This window comes from Carcharhinus amblyrhynchos, chromosome 21 (genome assembly GCF_965287045.1).
Source record: "Carcharhinus amblyrhynchos chromosome 21, sCarAmb.v2.hapA, whole genome shotgun sequence".
In the NCBI taxonomy this organism is placed as follows: Eukaryota; Metazoa; Chordata; class Chondrichthyes; order Carcharhiniformes; family Carcharhinidae; genus Carcharhinus; species Carcharhinus amblyrhynchos.
This window is the reverse complement of record NC_137344.1, coordinates 8,233,876-8,249,176: the sequence shown is the minus strand read 5'-3', so window position 1 is coordinate 8,249,176 and position 15,301 is coordinate 8,233,876. Positions and strand designations below refer to the sequence as shown.

Below are 15,301 nucleotides of genomic sequence, written 5' to 3'. Positions count from 1 at the left end.
TTACACACAAGAACAAGTGTGGACTTTTAAGTGAAATGGGGTATTAGCGAGGAGGAGATAATTGGACCAATCTGCATAAATGTAATCAATCCTCATTGTAATTTCAACATTCTTTATTTTTACATTACATACTTTCCATTCTCTTTATAGCTAAATGACAGAAATAACTGTCATTTGGGGAAGAGAGAATTAGAGTTGGTTAGTAAATGAGTTTGTCTGCAGTTGTGACTGAAGAGCAGCAAGATGGCAGACTGAGGAACGATGGCGTTACCACTGGAGGAACCGTGTGCTTACAGTGTGACAGTTTACATGGGCAATTCTCTTTATAACTGTGGATGTAGAAATCTCTAGTGTGCAAAATTGACACAGAAAACATGGCCTGAAATTTTCCGTTCATTCCCACTGGCGGATCTTACGCTCCTGCTGACGGCAACCCCCCCCCCATTGTGAGTTCCTTGGCATTGGGTGGTGAGAACAACAGAGAAACCCATTGACAGCAGTGGGACTGGAAAATCCCAGCGCCAGCCAATGGTGGGTCGCCTCCATTGGTGCAAAGTATGCCACAGCGGGAGGGCAATAAGAAGTGTACATGTGTACGATACATAATACAGGTGATATTTCATAACATTAACCCTGCAAGAAGGATAATGTTGGAATAAATGGAATAGCGTCATCCCTACAATGCAGAAAGAGGCTATCCAGACTGCACCAACTCTTTGAAAGAGCATTCCATCCAGGCCCGCTCACCACCCCACCCCCCCAACTTTCCCAAAATTTCTACACATCTTCGGACTCCACGCAGTGTTTATTATGCTGCACTGCACATTAACCCTTTGTTTCTTATCCCCTCCTACAGACTTGTAAAGTACTGTGAGCAGTATTTTACCCACGATCCTATAATGTCAGGCTGCCTTCCTAGTAACCCTTGGCTGACTGACGATACAATGTTCTGGGAACTCAACACTCCAATGTAAGTACTCTGGCTCCGAATCTGCCCCTTTGGAAAATGACAATGAGTTTTCTTTCCCATTGAAGCGGAGCAATCTAACATCATTTCCTTTTAAAAGGGTTTTGCTACCAGCTGACTAATGACTGACCCATTTTTGACAGGGTGGACAACCCAACAAAGCTGCGAGTTGAGCGATGGACCTTCAGCTTCACTGAGCTGATGCGGGATCCCAAAGGCCGGCAGAGCTTCGAGCTTTTCCTCAGGAAGGAATTCAGTGGTAGGTGAGGGTGGAGGTTGGAAGGACTGGTTGTGATGGAGATAAGCTATTGTGATGCTCTCTGGGACTCTGGGGGGACGAGGGATGGATGCTGCGTGACAGATATTGTGATTAGTTTACTTAAAGGACTTTTTCCACTGGGGTGTTAAATGGGGAGAGGTGGGTTGGAAACTATGGTGGATCAGGTCATGCAGTCAGAGTCAGCTGAATGGCCATTTTTAGTTCTGTGCTTTCTGATGTTGTTAAAGGAGAGCCCTGGACTGGAATCCCAGTCAACATTTCAAACGTATGCAGAGCGCTGAAAAAACCAAATGACTGTGGAGATAAGATAGTCACAAATAATCCAATAAGGGATTCAGGAGAAACCCCTTTGCCCTTAGGAGGTTTAGAGTGTGGAGCTGTCTACCACATGGAATAGTTGAAGTCAATAGTGTTGACACTGAAAGCAGATAAGCGCAACAGGGAGCAAAGATGAGGATCACACATGGATGAACACTAGCGTAGACCAGTTGGGCCGCAGATGGTAGAGAGATGAAAATAGGGATACCTAAAGAGACCAGGACTGGAGGATCACGGAGATCCTGGAAGGGACGTAGGGCTGGAGAAGGTCACAGAGACAGGGAGGAATGAGGGGATGGAAGGATTTGAAAACAAGGAAAATAATTTTAAAATCAAGGTGTCCTCGGGAACCAAGGTAGATCACTATTCATAAGGGTGATGGAAACCTGGTGTGATTTGGCACGTGGACGGTAACGTTTTGGATGAGTTTAAATTTATGGAAAATGGAAATTCTGCCTGTCCAGTTTAGAGGCTGTGGAGAATGTGGAACATGCTATAGCAGGGAATAGCTGAGGTGAATAGTGTTGATGTATTAAAAGGGTGTAAGGTGTGAAGGAGAAGGGAATAAAGATATGGTAGAGTTAACTAAGGAATAATGGGCTTCAGCTTGTTAGGAGCGAAAAGTGCATGAATGGATTAGGTGGGCTAAATGCCCTGTTTCTTTGCTATATGTTTGTCGTACTTTTACTTATTTAGTTCCTTCTGAGCCATACCTTTTGTTATCCCGTGTTATGATGCGACAGCTGGATGAATGTTCAATGATGAGGTTTTACTTTTTAGGAGAGAACTTGGCATTCTGGGAAGCGTGTGAAGACTTGAAGTATGGCGAACAATCAAAGGTTAAGGAAAAGGCTGAGGAGATTTACAAGTGAGTTGGAGTGAAGCTTCCTCAAAACAAACACAATTTACATAGTGCCTTTGATGTCTTAAAATATTCCACAGTGCTTCACAGGAACATTGTCAGACAAAATCTGACATAACGGCACAAAAGGAGACATCAGGATACCTGACCAAAAACTTGGTCAAAGGGTTAGATTTTAAGCAGTATCTTAAAGGAGAGTATAGAATCCGTACAGAGCAGAAAGAGGCCATTTAGCCCATTGGCTTTGCACAGCTCTCTGAAGAGTATTTTGCCCCTTGACTCCCATTGGCCAACTGACCTAACCAGCACATCTTTGGACTGTGGGAGGGAACCGGAGCACCCGGAGGAAACCCATGCAGACATGGGGAGAATGTGCAAACTCCACACAGACAGCGATCCAAGCTGGAATTGAACCCAGCTCCCTGGCGCTGAGAAGCTGTGGTATTAACCACTGTGACACCAAGAAGGACAACAACATGTATGAAAAGGAATATAGAGCTGAAGGCCTAGGCACCTGAGGGAGCAATGGCAGAACATAATTTAGTGAAGCTCAAGAGGCCAGAATTGGACATTTCAGAGGATTCCAGAGCAAGAGGAAGTTACAGAGGGAGAAAATCTCTTGGGCTTTGAAAGAGATCCCTAAATCCAGGCTCACAGCCCACTTTGACACTGGAGTAAAATGGGGTGTGAAAAGGGGGGGCTCAGTCCACTTTGCTCAGAAGTCAGGTTGGATCTTAACACCCAAATTACACTCAATTACTTTGCTCTAATGTTAAATTTGCATTGTAAATGTAGTCTGAGAACAGGGATACAGTGACAGAGGGAAAGGGACAAAGAACAGAAATAAAATGAACCTAGAACTAAATTGGATAATTGTGGAGGGACCAATCTCTCAGATCTAAGGTAGAAGGTTGCGGATTCAAGTCCAACTCCAGCGACTCCTGTGTAACACTGAGGGAGCGCAGCACTGTTGGAGAAATTAAACCAAGGCTTTATCTACCTTCTCAGTTGAATGTAAATGATTCCACAGCACTGCTGTAAGACAGGGGAATAGTGAGAATTTGCTGTCTGCAAATGGGCAGCTGCTTTTCTAACAGTGGGGCATGGACATGGCACAGACGGCACCCTGAGCACAGACGGCAACGTGGGCCCAGGCGGCAACCTGGGCGCAGACGGCAACCTGGGCGCAGGCGGCAACCTGAGCGCAGACGGCAACCTGGGTGTGGACGGCAACCTAGGCACAGATGGCAATCTGAGCGCAGATGGCAACCTGGGCGCAGACAGCAAACTCAAGATCAGGTGCAAAATCCCACCAAAGTCAGAAAACAAGAATCTTGCCATCCTCACTGGTGGTGTAACGAGGTTCCTGTCCAGAAAGGTCAGGATCTCCTCCTCACTGACATGACATTACATCAACAAGGTTTACAAGAATGGGAACAGCCAGCAATGCCGAGAATCCTAAGATTGGGGTGCCATTTTTAAAGGATGCCCCAATTTTAAAAAACAGGTACCACACCACCCCCCCTCCTCACCCACCCATCCCTCAATGTACACAGACAAATGCCTACAATACTAACCACACTTCAAAAGATTGTCCTGGTATCTGCTAATGCTGTACTCTTATTGAGTGTTCTTCATATAGTAGCAATTATCCTTATTAAGCAGGGAAGCGTAGGTCAATTTAGATACAGTGACCTTCAAATTGCTGAACTATGATCTTAAAACAATGGTCAGTTTGGTCACTTCTGTAAAGAATTCAGGAAACTTTAAACTTTCACTAATAGCAATTGGAAAGCAATCAAATTTTGCAGAGGAAACATCTGTGAATGCTTCATTTTGTCTTTTGTAACACTTCCTGGTCCACAAGCTAAATTCAGTAGAGTCATTTTCTTTGATTTCAGAACATTCCTAGCTCAGGGTGCGAGACGTTGGATTAATATTGATGGGAGAACTATGGAGATAACTGTGAAAGGCCTAAAACACCCACATCGCTATGTACTGGATGCTGCACAGACTCACATCTACATGCTGATGAAAAAGGTCCACCATTCATTCTGTTTCATAGCATTGTTGTTTTGTGATGCTGAGTGTCTGCTTTCTCCTCAATAACGTCACTCCTTATCATGATGGCTAGATGAACAATAATACTTTATTGGGTAGCTTCTCGGAGAACAGGTTGAAACTTGTCCTAACTCGGGTCATCACCTCTTGTTCTTCTTGCACAGGATTCGTACCCACGTTTCTTACGATCCCCCATTTATAAAGAAACGGAGGGCAAGGCTCTCATCCCCGAAGAGACCAAACAAAAAAGGTCAGTCCTTGAATGTTTCCACTCTTAAATTGGTCAAATTAACAGTGACATTGAGCTGTGATCTGGAATGTACTGTCAGGGCAGGTGACGGGAGAGGAGCATGAAAGGGTCATGAGTTCAAATGGGGATTGGGAAAAACAGTGCAGGACTCCTGGAAAAGAGCGGAACGGTATGGTACCAATTGGATAGTTCTTTCAATGGGCTAGCTGGGGAGCAATGGGCCAAATAACCTTCTGTATCATATCATCTATGATGCACAATGTGACATCCAGAGTTAGGCTGTGAGGTGGATTTATAATAAAATGGAGAAATGGTTACAGGGAGGGAGAGCTGACACTGACCAGGTATCGGGTGGTACACACGGGGGCCTTTATTAACCTAACTCAACAAGACTGTGACTTTAAAATGAAACTAAACTGTTGGGAACTTCCACCATTCTGAACACAGATGTCTAACATACACCTACATGGAACATAGAACAATACCGGCCCTTCGGCCTTCGATGTTGTGCCGAGCTATGTCCGAACCCAAGATCAAACTATCCCACTCCCTATCATTCTGGTGTGCTCGATGTGCCTATCCAATAACTGCTTGAGAGTTCCTAAAGTGTTCAACTCCACTATCACAGCAGGCAGTGCATTCCACACCCCAGCCATTCTCTGAGTAAAGAATCTACCTCAGACATCCCTCCTATATCTCCCACCATGAAGTTATGCCCCCTAGTAACATCTACATCCATCTGAGGAAATAGTCCACTCTATCTATCTCCCTCATCATCTTCTAAACCTCTAGAAGTCACCTCTCATCTTCCTCCGCTCTGAAGAGAAAAGCCCCAGCTCCCTCAACCTTTCCTCATAAGACCTACCCTCCAAACCAGGCGGCATCTTGGTAAATCTCTTCTGCGCTCTCTCCAATGCTTCCACATCCTTCTTATAGTGAGGTGACCAGACCTGCACACAATACTCCAAATCTGGTCTCACCAAGATCCTGTATAGTTGCAGCATAACCCCACAGCTCTTAAACTCAAACCCCCTGTTAATAAACGCTAACACACTGTAAGCCTTCTTCACAGCTCTATCCACTTGAGTGGCAACCTTCAGAGATCTGTGGATATGAACCCCAAGATCTCTGTTCCTCCACATTCTTCAGAACTCTACCGTTGACCCTGTAATCCACATTCAAGTTTGTCCTACCAAAATTAATCATGGGAAACTCTGAGACCTATGTTATCAGAGGCATTATGTGGAGACCAGGTTTGTGAACTGTGTGTTTCTGTTCCTACAATGGGACTTTTCATTGCTTTATTCATTCAATGGATGTGGGTCTCACAACATTTGTTGCCCATCCCTAATTGCCCTTAGAATCCATAGAACCCCTACAATGCAGAAAGAGGCTATCCTGCCTGTCGAATTTGCACTGGCTCTTCAAAAGAACATCCCACCAAGAAACCGGAGAACCCAGGAGAAACCCACGCAGACATGAGGAGAATGTGCAACCTCCGCACAGTTACCCAAGGCCAGAACTGAACCTGGGTCCCTGGAGCTGTGAGGCAGCAGTGCTAACCATTGCACTACCCTGTTGCTTCTTTGTTATCTAAGCCTAAGGAAAATGGTCTGGGTTCCTGCAGCAGTAGATCATTCCAGTTAGGCAAGTAAAACTCTAAATGGATTTCCTAACAGCTGGGTTTGATTGATCTTAAAAACAGTGCATTTCTAAGTCATTTCTATCAGAACCTTGACTGATTGATATAATGGTTAACAAAGAGCACGTGAATTAAAATAAATCTGTCACATTAATAAATGAAGAGAAAAAGTCTTAATGAGTCGCAGTTTATCCTGGGGCTGAGTACACTCAGCTTTTGATATTTGATTTGATTTATTATTGTCACATGTATTAACATACAGTGAAAAGTATTATTTCTTGTGCGCTATACAAACAAAGCATACCGTTCCTAGAGGAGGAGATGAGAGAGTGCAAAATGTAGTGCTACAGTCATAGTTACAGTGTAGAGAAAGACCAACTTAGTATGAGGTAGGTCCATTCAAAAACCTGACAGCACCAGGGAAGAAGCTGTTCCTGAGTTGGTTGGTACGTGACCTCAGACTTTCTTATCTTTTTCCTGATGGAAGAAGATGGAGGAGAGAATGTCTGGGGTGCGTGGAGTCCTTAATTATGCTGGCTGCTTTGCCAGGGCAGTGGGAAGTGTAGACAGAGTCAATGGATGGGAGGCTGATTTGTGTGATAGAAAGGGTACATTCGTGACCTTTTGTAGTTTCTTGCAGTCTTGGGCAGAGCAGGAGCCATATCAAGCTGTGATATAACCAGAAAGAATGCTTTCTATGATGCATCTGTAAAAGTTGGTGAAAGTCATAATGGAAATGCCGAATTTCCTTAGTCTTCTTAGAAAGTAGAGGCGTCGGTGGGCTTTCTCAATTGTAGTGTCAGCATGGGAGAACCAGGACAGGTTGTTGATGATCTTAACACCTAAAAACGTGAAGCTCTCGACCCTTCCTACTTTGTCCCCATTGATGTAAACAGGGGCATCTTCTTCTCTATGCTTTCTGAAATCAATGACAATCTCCTTTGTTTTTATACTCTGGGTTGATGCAGACACTAATCTTCTCTGGAGCAGATTGGAAAAAGGAAGCACAGATCAGCAGGCTGGACATTTTCATGTATCTTTGAGACTCTTCTTGGTTGCCTTAGCATGTGAGGTGGGGAAAGTAGAAGGGGTTGAAGCAGAGTTCTGAAAGGGATCAGTCTTTAAACACATTAAGGTTTCAAGGTTCATGTTTTGGTTTAACTCCTGGGTCAATGAATGGTGTAAGATTTCAGGATGTTTGAGTGTGGGTGGAATTAGTATCCTGCACGAATGGGTGAACTACAGACCAGTGAGTCTCATGTCAGTGGGAGGGAAATTATTAGAGAAACATCTGAGGGAGAGCATCTACTTCCACTTGGAGAGGCAAAGCTTGATCAGGGATGGTCAGCATGGCTTCATCAGAGGGAGGTCATGCTTAATAAATTTGATTGAATTTTTTGAGAAGGTGACCCAGGTGTGTAGACAAGGATAGTGCAGTCGATGTAGTTTATATGGATTTCAGCATAGCCTTCGACAAGGTCCCACATGGGAGACTTGTAAAGAAAGTAAATGCACATGGGATATAAGATAATTTGATAAAGTGGATTCAAAAATTGGCTCAGTTGTAGGAAACAGAAGGTTGCTTTAGTGACTGGAAGCCAGTGTCCAATGGAGTACCACAGGGATCTGTGTTGGCCCCCCCTATTATTTGTTGTTTAGATTCTATTATAAATGACATTGATGACTATGTGGGGGCTAGGATTAGTAAGTTTGCAGATGACACAAAGATTGGCCGGATGGTTAATAGTGAGGCGGAGTGTCTTGAGTAATAAGAAGATATAGGCAGAATGGTCAAACGAGTGGCAGATGGAATTTAACCCTGGAAAGTGTGAGGTGAAACACTTTGGAAGGAATAATTTGACACGGAAGTTTCAATGAATGGTAGGACAATAGGAAGTTCTGTGGAACAAAGGGAACTTGGCAAGTTTATTCACAGATCTTTGAAAGTGGAAGGGCATGTTAGTAGGATGATGAAAAAGGCATAGGGGACACTTGCCTTTAATCAATTGAGGCATAGATTACAAAAGCAGGGAAGTCATGTTGGAGTTGTATAGAACTTCGGTGCGGCCACAGCTAGAGTACTGTGCAGTTCTGGTCGCCACGTTATTGGAAGGATGTGATTGCACTGGTGGGGTGCAAATGAGATTCAGCAGAATGCTGCTTGGGATGGAACATTTAAATTATAAAGAGAGCTTGCATAAGCTTGGGTTGTTTTTGTTAGAGGAGAGAAGACTGACAGGATAACCTGAACAAGATATACAAGATTATGAGAGACTTGGACAGGGTGCGTAAGGAGCAGCTGCTCCTCTTAGTTGAAGGGTCAGTCACAAGGAGACGAGAGGCAGGAGGTTTGGAGGGGATGTGAAGGCAAACTATTTTACCAGAGGATGGTGATGGTCTGGAATGCGCTGCCTGGAAGGGTGATAGATCCTTTAAAAAGTACCTGGATGAGCGCTTGGCACATTGTAACATTCAGGGCTTTGGGCCAAGTCCTGGCAGATGGGATTATATGGGAGTTCAGGTGTTTCTAACATGTCGGTACAAACTCAATGGGCTGAACTGCCTCTTCTGCGCTGTATGATTCTATGAAAACTTCCTCTGAAACATCACACATCTCATCCCTTTCCTCAGCCCATCTGTTTCTGAAACCCTGCAGATATTGCTCTTCCAACATTCTCCAGCCCGATGATCACAGTGAATCTTGGGATCTTGCTGTGCACTTATTAGCTGCCACATTTCTTTGTAACAGAGATGACATTCTGCTTCTAATTAATTGGCTGGAAAGCATGTTGGGGTGCCCAGAGTTTGTGAAAGTTGGGTTATATTTGCCGGTCTGATTTTTCAGACAGTACATTGTCAATGTAAACTTTGTCTATGGGTGGAAGGTTTAATCATTCGTAGAATCATAGACTATCTGCAGTACAGAAGGAGGCCATTCAGCCCATTGAGCCTACACTGACATCAATCCCACCCAGCCTTTATCCCCGTATTTACCCTACTAATCCCCCTGACAATTACCAATCAACTTAACCTGCACATCTTTGGAGTGTGGGAGAAACCAGAGCACCTGGAGGATTCCAAAGATGTGCAGGTTTGGCCATGCTAAATTGCAGTTAGTGTCAGGGGGATTAGCAGGATAAATATGTGGGGTTATGGGAATAGGGCCTGGGTGGGATTGTGGTTGGCGCAGACTCGATGGGCTGGATTGCTTCCTTCTGCACTGTAGGGATTCTATGGAAACCCACGCAGACACAGTGAGAATGTGCAGACTCTGCACAGACAGTCACCCAAGGTAAGAATCGAACTTGGATCCCAGGCGCTGTGCTAACCACTGTGCCACTGTGACAGCCTTGGATATGGGCAGAAGGAGGGGAATATGAGATATTAAAACAAATAATTTGTTTTTTATGTAGTGCTTCACCACATCCAAAGTTTCATAACTTAATAACTTGTAGCACTCAGGCTAATTCTAGCAGAGCCATAATGAAATGTACCGGATAACAGTGTTTCCTGATGTATGTAAAGCACAGTGGGTAGTGTAGTTACTTACTATCAGCAGAGGGGCTGTGGACTGACTTATTTATCATTCGTGAACAGATGTACAAACCTTTCAGAAACAATGACTCTTTTCATGTCTCTATCTGATGATATTTGGTTGTTTTCAGTAACTTCCCCTTTATGAAGAGACACAGACGCTCGAGTCCCAGTCCAGTAATCCTGAGACAACTCGAACTTGAGGCGAAGGCAAAAGCAGCTGCCAGCGGGACGAAGGTGGTCGACATAACACAGGTTATGAGCAAGTTAGATCGCAGGAACCAGCTGAAGCAGGAGCCTCCCAAACAAGAGGCTCAGTAAACACTCTCAGGAAATGTTAAACTACCATGTCCACAAAACGCTCAACAAATGAAACATTTAACACAGAGAAGGACATGTACCCAGTGCTCAAAGTGCGTGGGTGGGCCACATGTTGACACCAGCACATCACCAAGCTGTAATATCATTTATTGAGAGTTTCCTTCCCAACCCCTACCCTCCAGCACGACTCCTCTAGCCTCTCCTATTCCTGTATTACCTCAAACTCTCTAACCTCCCTTCTCTCCCTCACTTCCCTCTCTTTTCCCCTCTTCCCTCCTTCCCTCCCCATCACCCTCCCCCGCCATCCCCTCCAACCCCTCCAATTCCTCTTTACCTTCCCTTTCTGCCCGCCACACTCCCCCCTACCCTGCTCTTCTCCCCTCTCTTCCTTCCCCCCCCCACCCTCCCCCCACCCCCTCTCCCCCTCCCCCCACCTCCCCCCCCCACCTCCCCCCTCCACCCCCACCCTCCCTCCCCCACCCCTCCCTCCCTCCCCCTCCCCCCTCCTCCACCCCCCTCCTCCACCCCTCCCTCCCTCCACCCCTCCCTCCCCCCTCCCCCCCTCCCCCCCTCCTCCTCCCCCCTCCCCCCCTCCCCCCCCTCCCCCCCCCTCCTCCCTCCCCCCTCCCCCCTCCACCCCTCCCTCCCCACCCCCACTCCCTCCCCACCCCCCCACCACCCTCCCCCCCTCCCTCCCCACCCCCCCACCCCCACCCCTCCCTCCCCCCCCACGCCCCCACCCCCTCCACCCTCCCCCCCCCACGCCCCCACCCCCCTCCACCCTCCCACCCCCCACGCCCCCACCCCCTCCACCCTCCCACCCCCTCCACCCCCCACCCCCCTCCCCCCTCCACCCTCCCCCCCACCCCCTCCCCCCTCCACCCTCCCCCCCCACCCCCTCCACCCTCCTCCCCCTCACCCCTCCACCCTCCACCCCTCCACCCCTCCACCCCTCCACCCTCCACCCCCTCCACCCCCTCCACCCTCCACCCCCTCCACCCCCTCCACCCTCCTCCCCCTCCACCTGCTCCATTCTCCATTGCTTTACTTAGATGGAATAATTTTGTGAGAAAATTCTTCTTGATCCAGCATAAAACTTGATCCATTCCTTCATCAATAAGAGTGAATAGAGAGAGGCAGCACACATTTATGTCACACAAGTAAAGGAACCTCAAGCTCAATGAAAAAGCACCTATTCATTTTATTGCCTTCCAGGTACAGTAGCTTACAGCCCGGGATTATCCTCAGAGCTCTTTTGCCAGGAGAGGTGGTTTACGCAGAAAGATTGGCTTTGACTTGTATTGAAGTTGTTGGGGCAGAATCAGCTCCCAGGAAACTTGGCGTCTAACAGCATTCTACAAATAGCAGTGAGAGAAATGAGCATCTCATCTGTGTTTTGGGAATTTTTGGTGAAGGAATGTTGGCCAAAGCACTGAAGTCTCCTTAACTGAGGTTCTTTCACATCTACCCAAGCAGGCAAACTGGGTTTAGTGTAATGTTCCATCTCACGGGTTGGAGTTGACCTTAACTCATGAGCAAGGGATTGAGCCAATTAAGCTGATGCTAAAGTTCTTATTTTCCAAACTTGAGGTCCTAGCACTGAGTTTAATTTTTCCTGTGCCCACAATATTTTGTCTGACATGTGCTGCCAGTAAGCGTCCAAAAATCAGGGTTAATGCAAGCTTTGGTTTGATGATGCTTTTCTGTGGAAGCCACTTGGTATGTTTTACTATATATAGTAAAGACATTATATGAATTTCTGTTAGTACAATTGCACTAACTATATGTTATTTAGAACTCAGCTACATAATGGAAGTTAGGGGAGGGACATTGTCAAATAATTATTTTCAAGTGAGCAGTGCCCGATTATCCAACTGTTCAGAGGTCGACTGTTTCATTCAGTTTTCTGTTGCTTCCCACATGCAGCCCAAACCCATCCCCCCACCCAATATCCCATCGCCATCCCACATACCTAACCTCCCAGTCCCTTATATCCTCCCATCATCCATAACTCCCACCATCACTCACTTCAGCATCCCAGAATCTCCACCATCTCAAAATCCAGTACCTCATTTTGAAACTGTCCTTCGAGCCCTGCGTATATTGTACCTATCTAGAACTGTACCAGTAAGTGACAATGAAAATCTAAATATTGGCTATTGAACACAGTAATTAGTTGTAGTTGTTTGTTGATGTGATCTGATGACTGGAGAGATTCAGAGGGTGGCTTCTAATTATATTTACCACTCGAGTGCATGTCGGAACAGGCAAGTGAGTGGAAAATTTCAGATGGAGAAGTGTGTGATCTGGTTTGTGGACATGTGGGGGAATTGAAGGGTAACGTGCACCTCCTCAAGAGGAATAGAAAGTCCCAAAAATGCTCAGTAAAATAGAGAATAAGTCTTGTACTTGCGTAGAACAAGTCATCACATGACAGGGGACTATGCAAACACATACTTTGGTTAATTAATTGTCCTTCTCAATTCTTAAATGTGAAATTGTGTAGTTAATGAACTTTCCAATATTGCTATCAGGATAAATGTTTGCTTTCCGAAAGTTAGTCGCAAAGAATGGTCAATCCCACCATTTTGATAATTTCTCATAGAAATCATAGAAACTCTACAGTACAGAGTGAGGCCATTCGGCCCATTGAGTCTGCACCGACCACAATCCTACCCAGGCCCTACCCCATAATCCCTACATATTTTACCCACTAATCCTTCTAACCTACACATCTCAGGACACCAAGGGACAATTTAAGCATGGCCAAACTACCTAACCCGCATATCTTTGGACTACTTCTGTTGAAGTTTTGAATATTTTAATGCACCTGCAGGATGGTGACTGGGAGAAGTTACTCAGCCAGCAAATCAAAGTTAACAGGTTAACATAAGTAGGTGCTGCCGTTATTGGGGATTTCTCATATGGAGTTACTAAAACCGAATGTGCAATGGAAACAATGAGTTAACAAGCTGAAACAAAACAGGTTACGTCAGTCTCACGCTCATATGCAAGGACATTCTTACAACAACAGTTTCATGAACAGTATTAGATTCTAAATTCCAGATTTCTACTAATTTTCAAATTTGCCATCTGCCGTGGTTGGATTTGTCCCCAGAGCCTTACCCTTGATCACTAATCCAGTGACAATATCAGTACACCATTGCCTCCCCATAATCGTCTATGTTGGAGAGAGGTGGTGGGGGGGGGGGTCTGGGGAGGAATTACACTGTATCTCGAGCATTTCACCATGGAGAGTGTATGACAGGATCTATAGGAAAGAAAATGCCTCAGGGTTTATTAGCCTCTCTGTCCTTTCCGTTTTAAATGGGTCTTAGCTTTGTGTTCAATGCTTCTGTTCCCTGCCATTGATTAGGTGGATCTATCAGCTTTCTGTCAGGTTCACATGAACAGTCTTTCATCTTCGCTCTGTTTGATTTCATGCAGCTAGTGTCTCCATTGTGGCCTGCTCTGAAACTGTCACGTATCATGGTTAGAATTTCAGCCCGCTTTCAAAGTCTGTTCTCCATGATATTGATTCAGTGAAATGAAAGAAAATCAAATGATAGGAAGGCATTTGCAGCCCAAATGATCAAATCACAGGAAAAAGAGTGCAATGGAATGATCTACATCTAAGAAAACACACAGTAGTAGGAGGCTACATAAATAGGATAACACACATGACATACACAATACATAGGAATGAACTCCTACAAAGGAACATAGGTAGTATGAAATGTTCTAATGCAGTAACACATCGGTTCAGCTAACAGACAGTTGAAAACGGCTCAAGCAGTTTATCTGCCATCATAACCTTAAGGTGTGTTACTTTGTTTTGAAGCAAGTTTGAATTTACAATATAGAGCACAAACGCCGTTATTCTAGTTGTAAGGAGCTCTGCAGTTTTAAAGTAGTCAACCAATCCTAGCTTGTATTATATGTTTTGGTTGCAGTGAATGACATGCTGGAATATTAAACTAAATCAAGATATCAGAGAGTGGGGCAGGGAAAATGGCTTTGTGCTCATGATGGATCCACATGTCATTAGGTTCCTGGTCATAGTTACAAACATATGAATTAGGACTGTATCACTGTGGGGTGATGAGAGAGATATACTGCCAGATTGGAAGGCAATTTACCACTGAGTTGCTTTTGTTCAATTTCCAACTTTAACATTGACTATTACCCAGAGCAGGTTTTCATAAACTGTGATTGGCATTGGTAAAGCAAGGACGAGAGAGAAGGTAGTGGCAAAATACTACAAATGCTGGAATCTGAAAAAGAAACAGAAAATGGCTGGAGAAACACAGTAGGTCCGACAGCATCCGTGGAGAGAGAATTGTGGCAACGTTTTGTGTCAGAGCTGACAAAGGGTCATCCAGAGTCAAAACGATGGCTCTATTCTCGCTCCACGGGTGCTGTCAGGCCTGCTGAGATTTTCCAGGAGAAAGAAGGATTTGGACAACTAGTCATTGGAGAGCCAATGTCCCACAAGAGTCAAACCACGGTGACAGTAAACCACGTGCACTAAACAAAAATGCTACTGTGATGCATCCTTCAAACTGCCACTGTAGGTTCTTGTTGCCGTGGTGTTGCAAAGGGAAAATTACATTGCACAGAGCTTATCTGTGATCCATTTTGAGAACAAACCATTTTGTTATAAAAGGCATAGGAAATGAGTGTTTCCTATCACATGACACATTTCAAAATAAACCGAGGTGTGTAGTGTTCAGAACGTCAGTGAATTTAGTGGCAATAACAAGCAGCAGGAACTTCTGATCAAAATTCTAAAAAGTCATAGCGTCCTAACATTACAGAAAGAGGCCACTTGGCCCAGGTCAACATGCAAACAATAATGGATGGGAACAGACCTGCTTATTAATCCAATCTAATCCACACAATTACAATGCTTGTGCCTCACAACATGCACACTGCACTCCCACCCCACCCAATAACCCAGCAAAACCAGGGCAAAACTTTCTACTAGTTTAACTAACTGTCAACTAAGGTGGGAAAAGCAATGTGCTATTCACCAGCCTCCACCATATGTTTTGGAACTTAGTTAA

The 15,301-nt window shown here is 45.1% G+C and overlaps 1 protein-coding gene across 2 annotated transcripts in view; it reads left to right on the top strand.

Annotated features, from left to right (window-relative positions):
• The window catches only part of rgs9b (regulator of G protein signaling 9b), a 90,066-nt gene that overhangs the window by 62,710 nt on the left and 12,055 nt on the right, over window positions 1-15,301 (top strand). The window contains exons 12-17 of one of the 2 annotated variants that reach the window (XM_080209432.1): window positions 857-970; window positions 1,111-1,226; window positions 2,346-2,433; window positions 4,329-4,467; window positions 4,653-4,738; window positions 10,046-10,169. In XM_080209432.1, the coding sequence (XP_080065558.1) occupies window positions 857-970; window positions 1,111-1,226; window positions 2,346-2,433; window positions 4,329-4,467; window positions 4,653-4,738; window positions 10,046-10,169 (667 nt within the window). Of the gene's footprint in view, window positions 1-856; window positions 971-1,110; window positions 1,227-2,345; window positions 2,434-4,328; window positions 4,468-4,652; window positions 4,739-10,045; window positions 10,494-15,301 lie in introns of those variants that run through there. The other variant, XM_080209433.1, reaches the window with a different exon arrangement.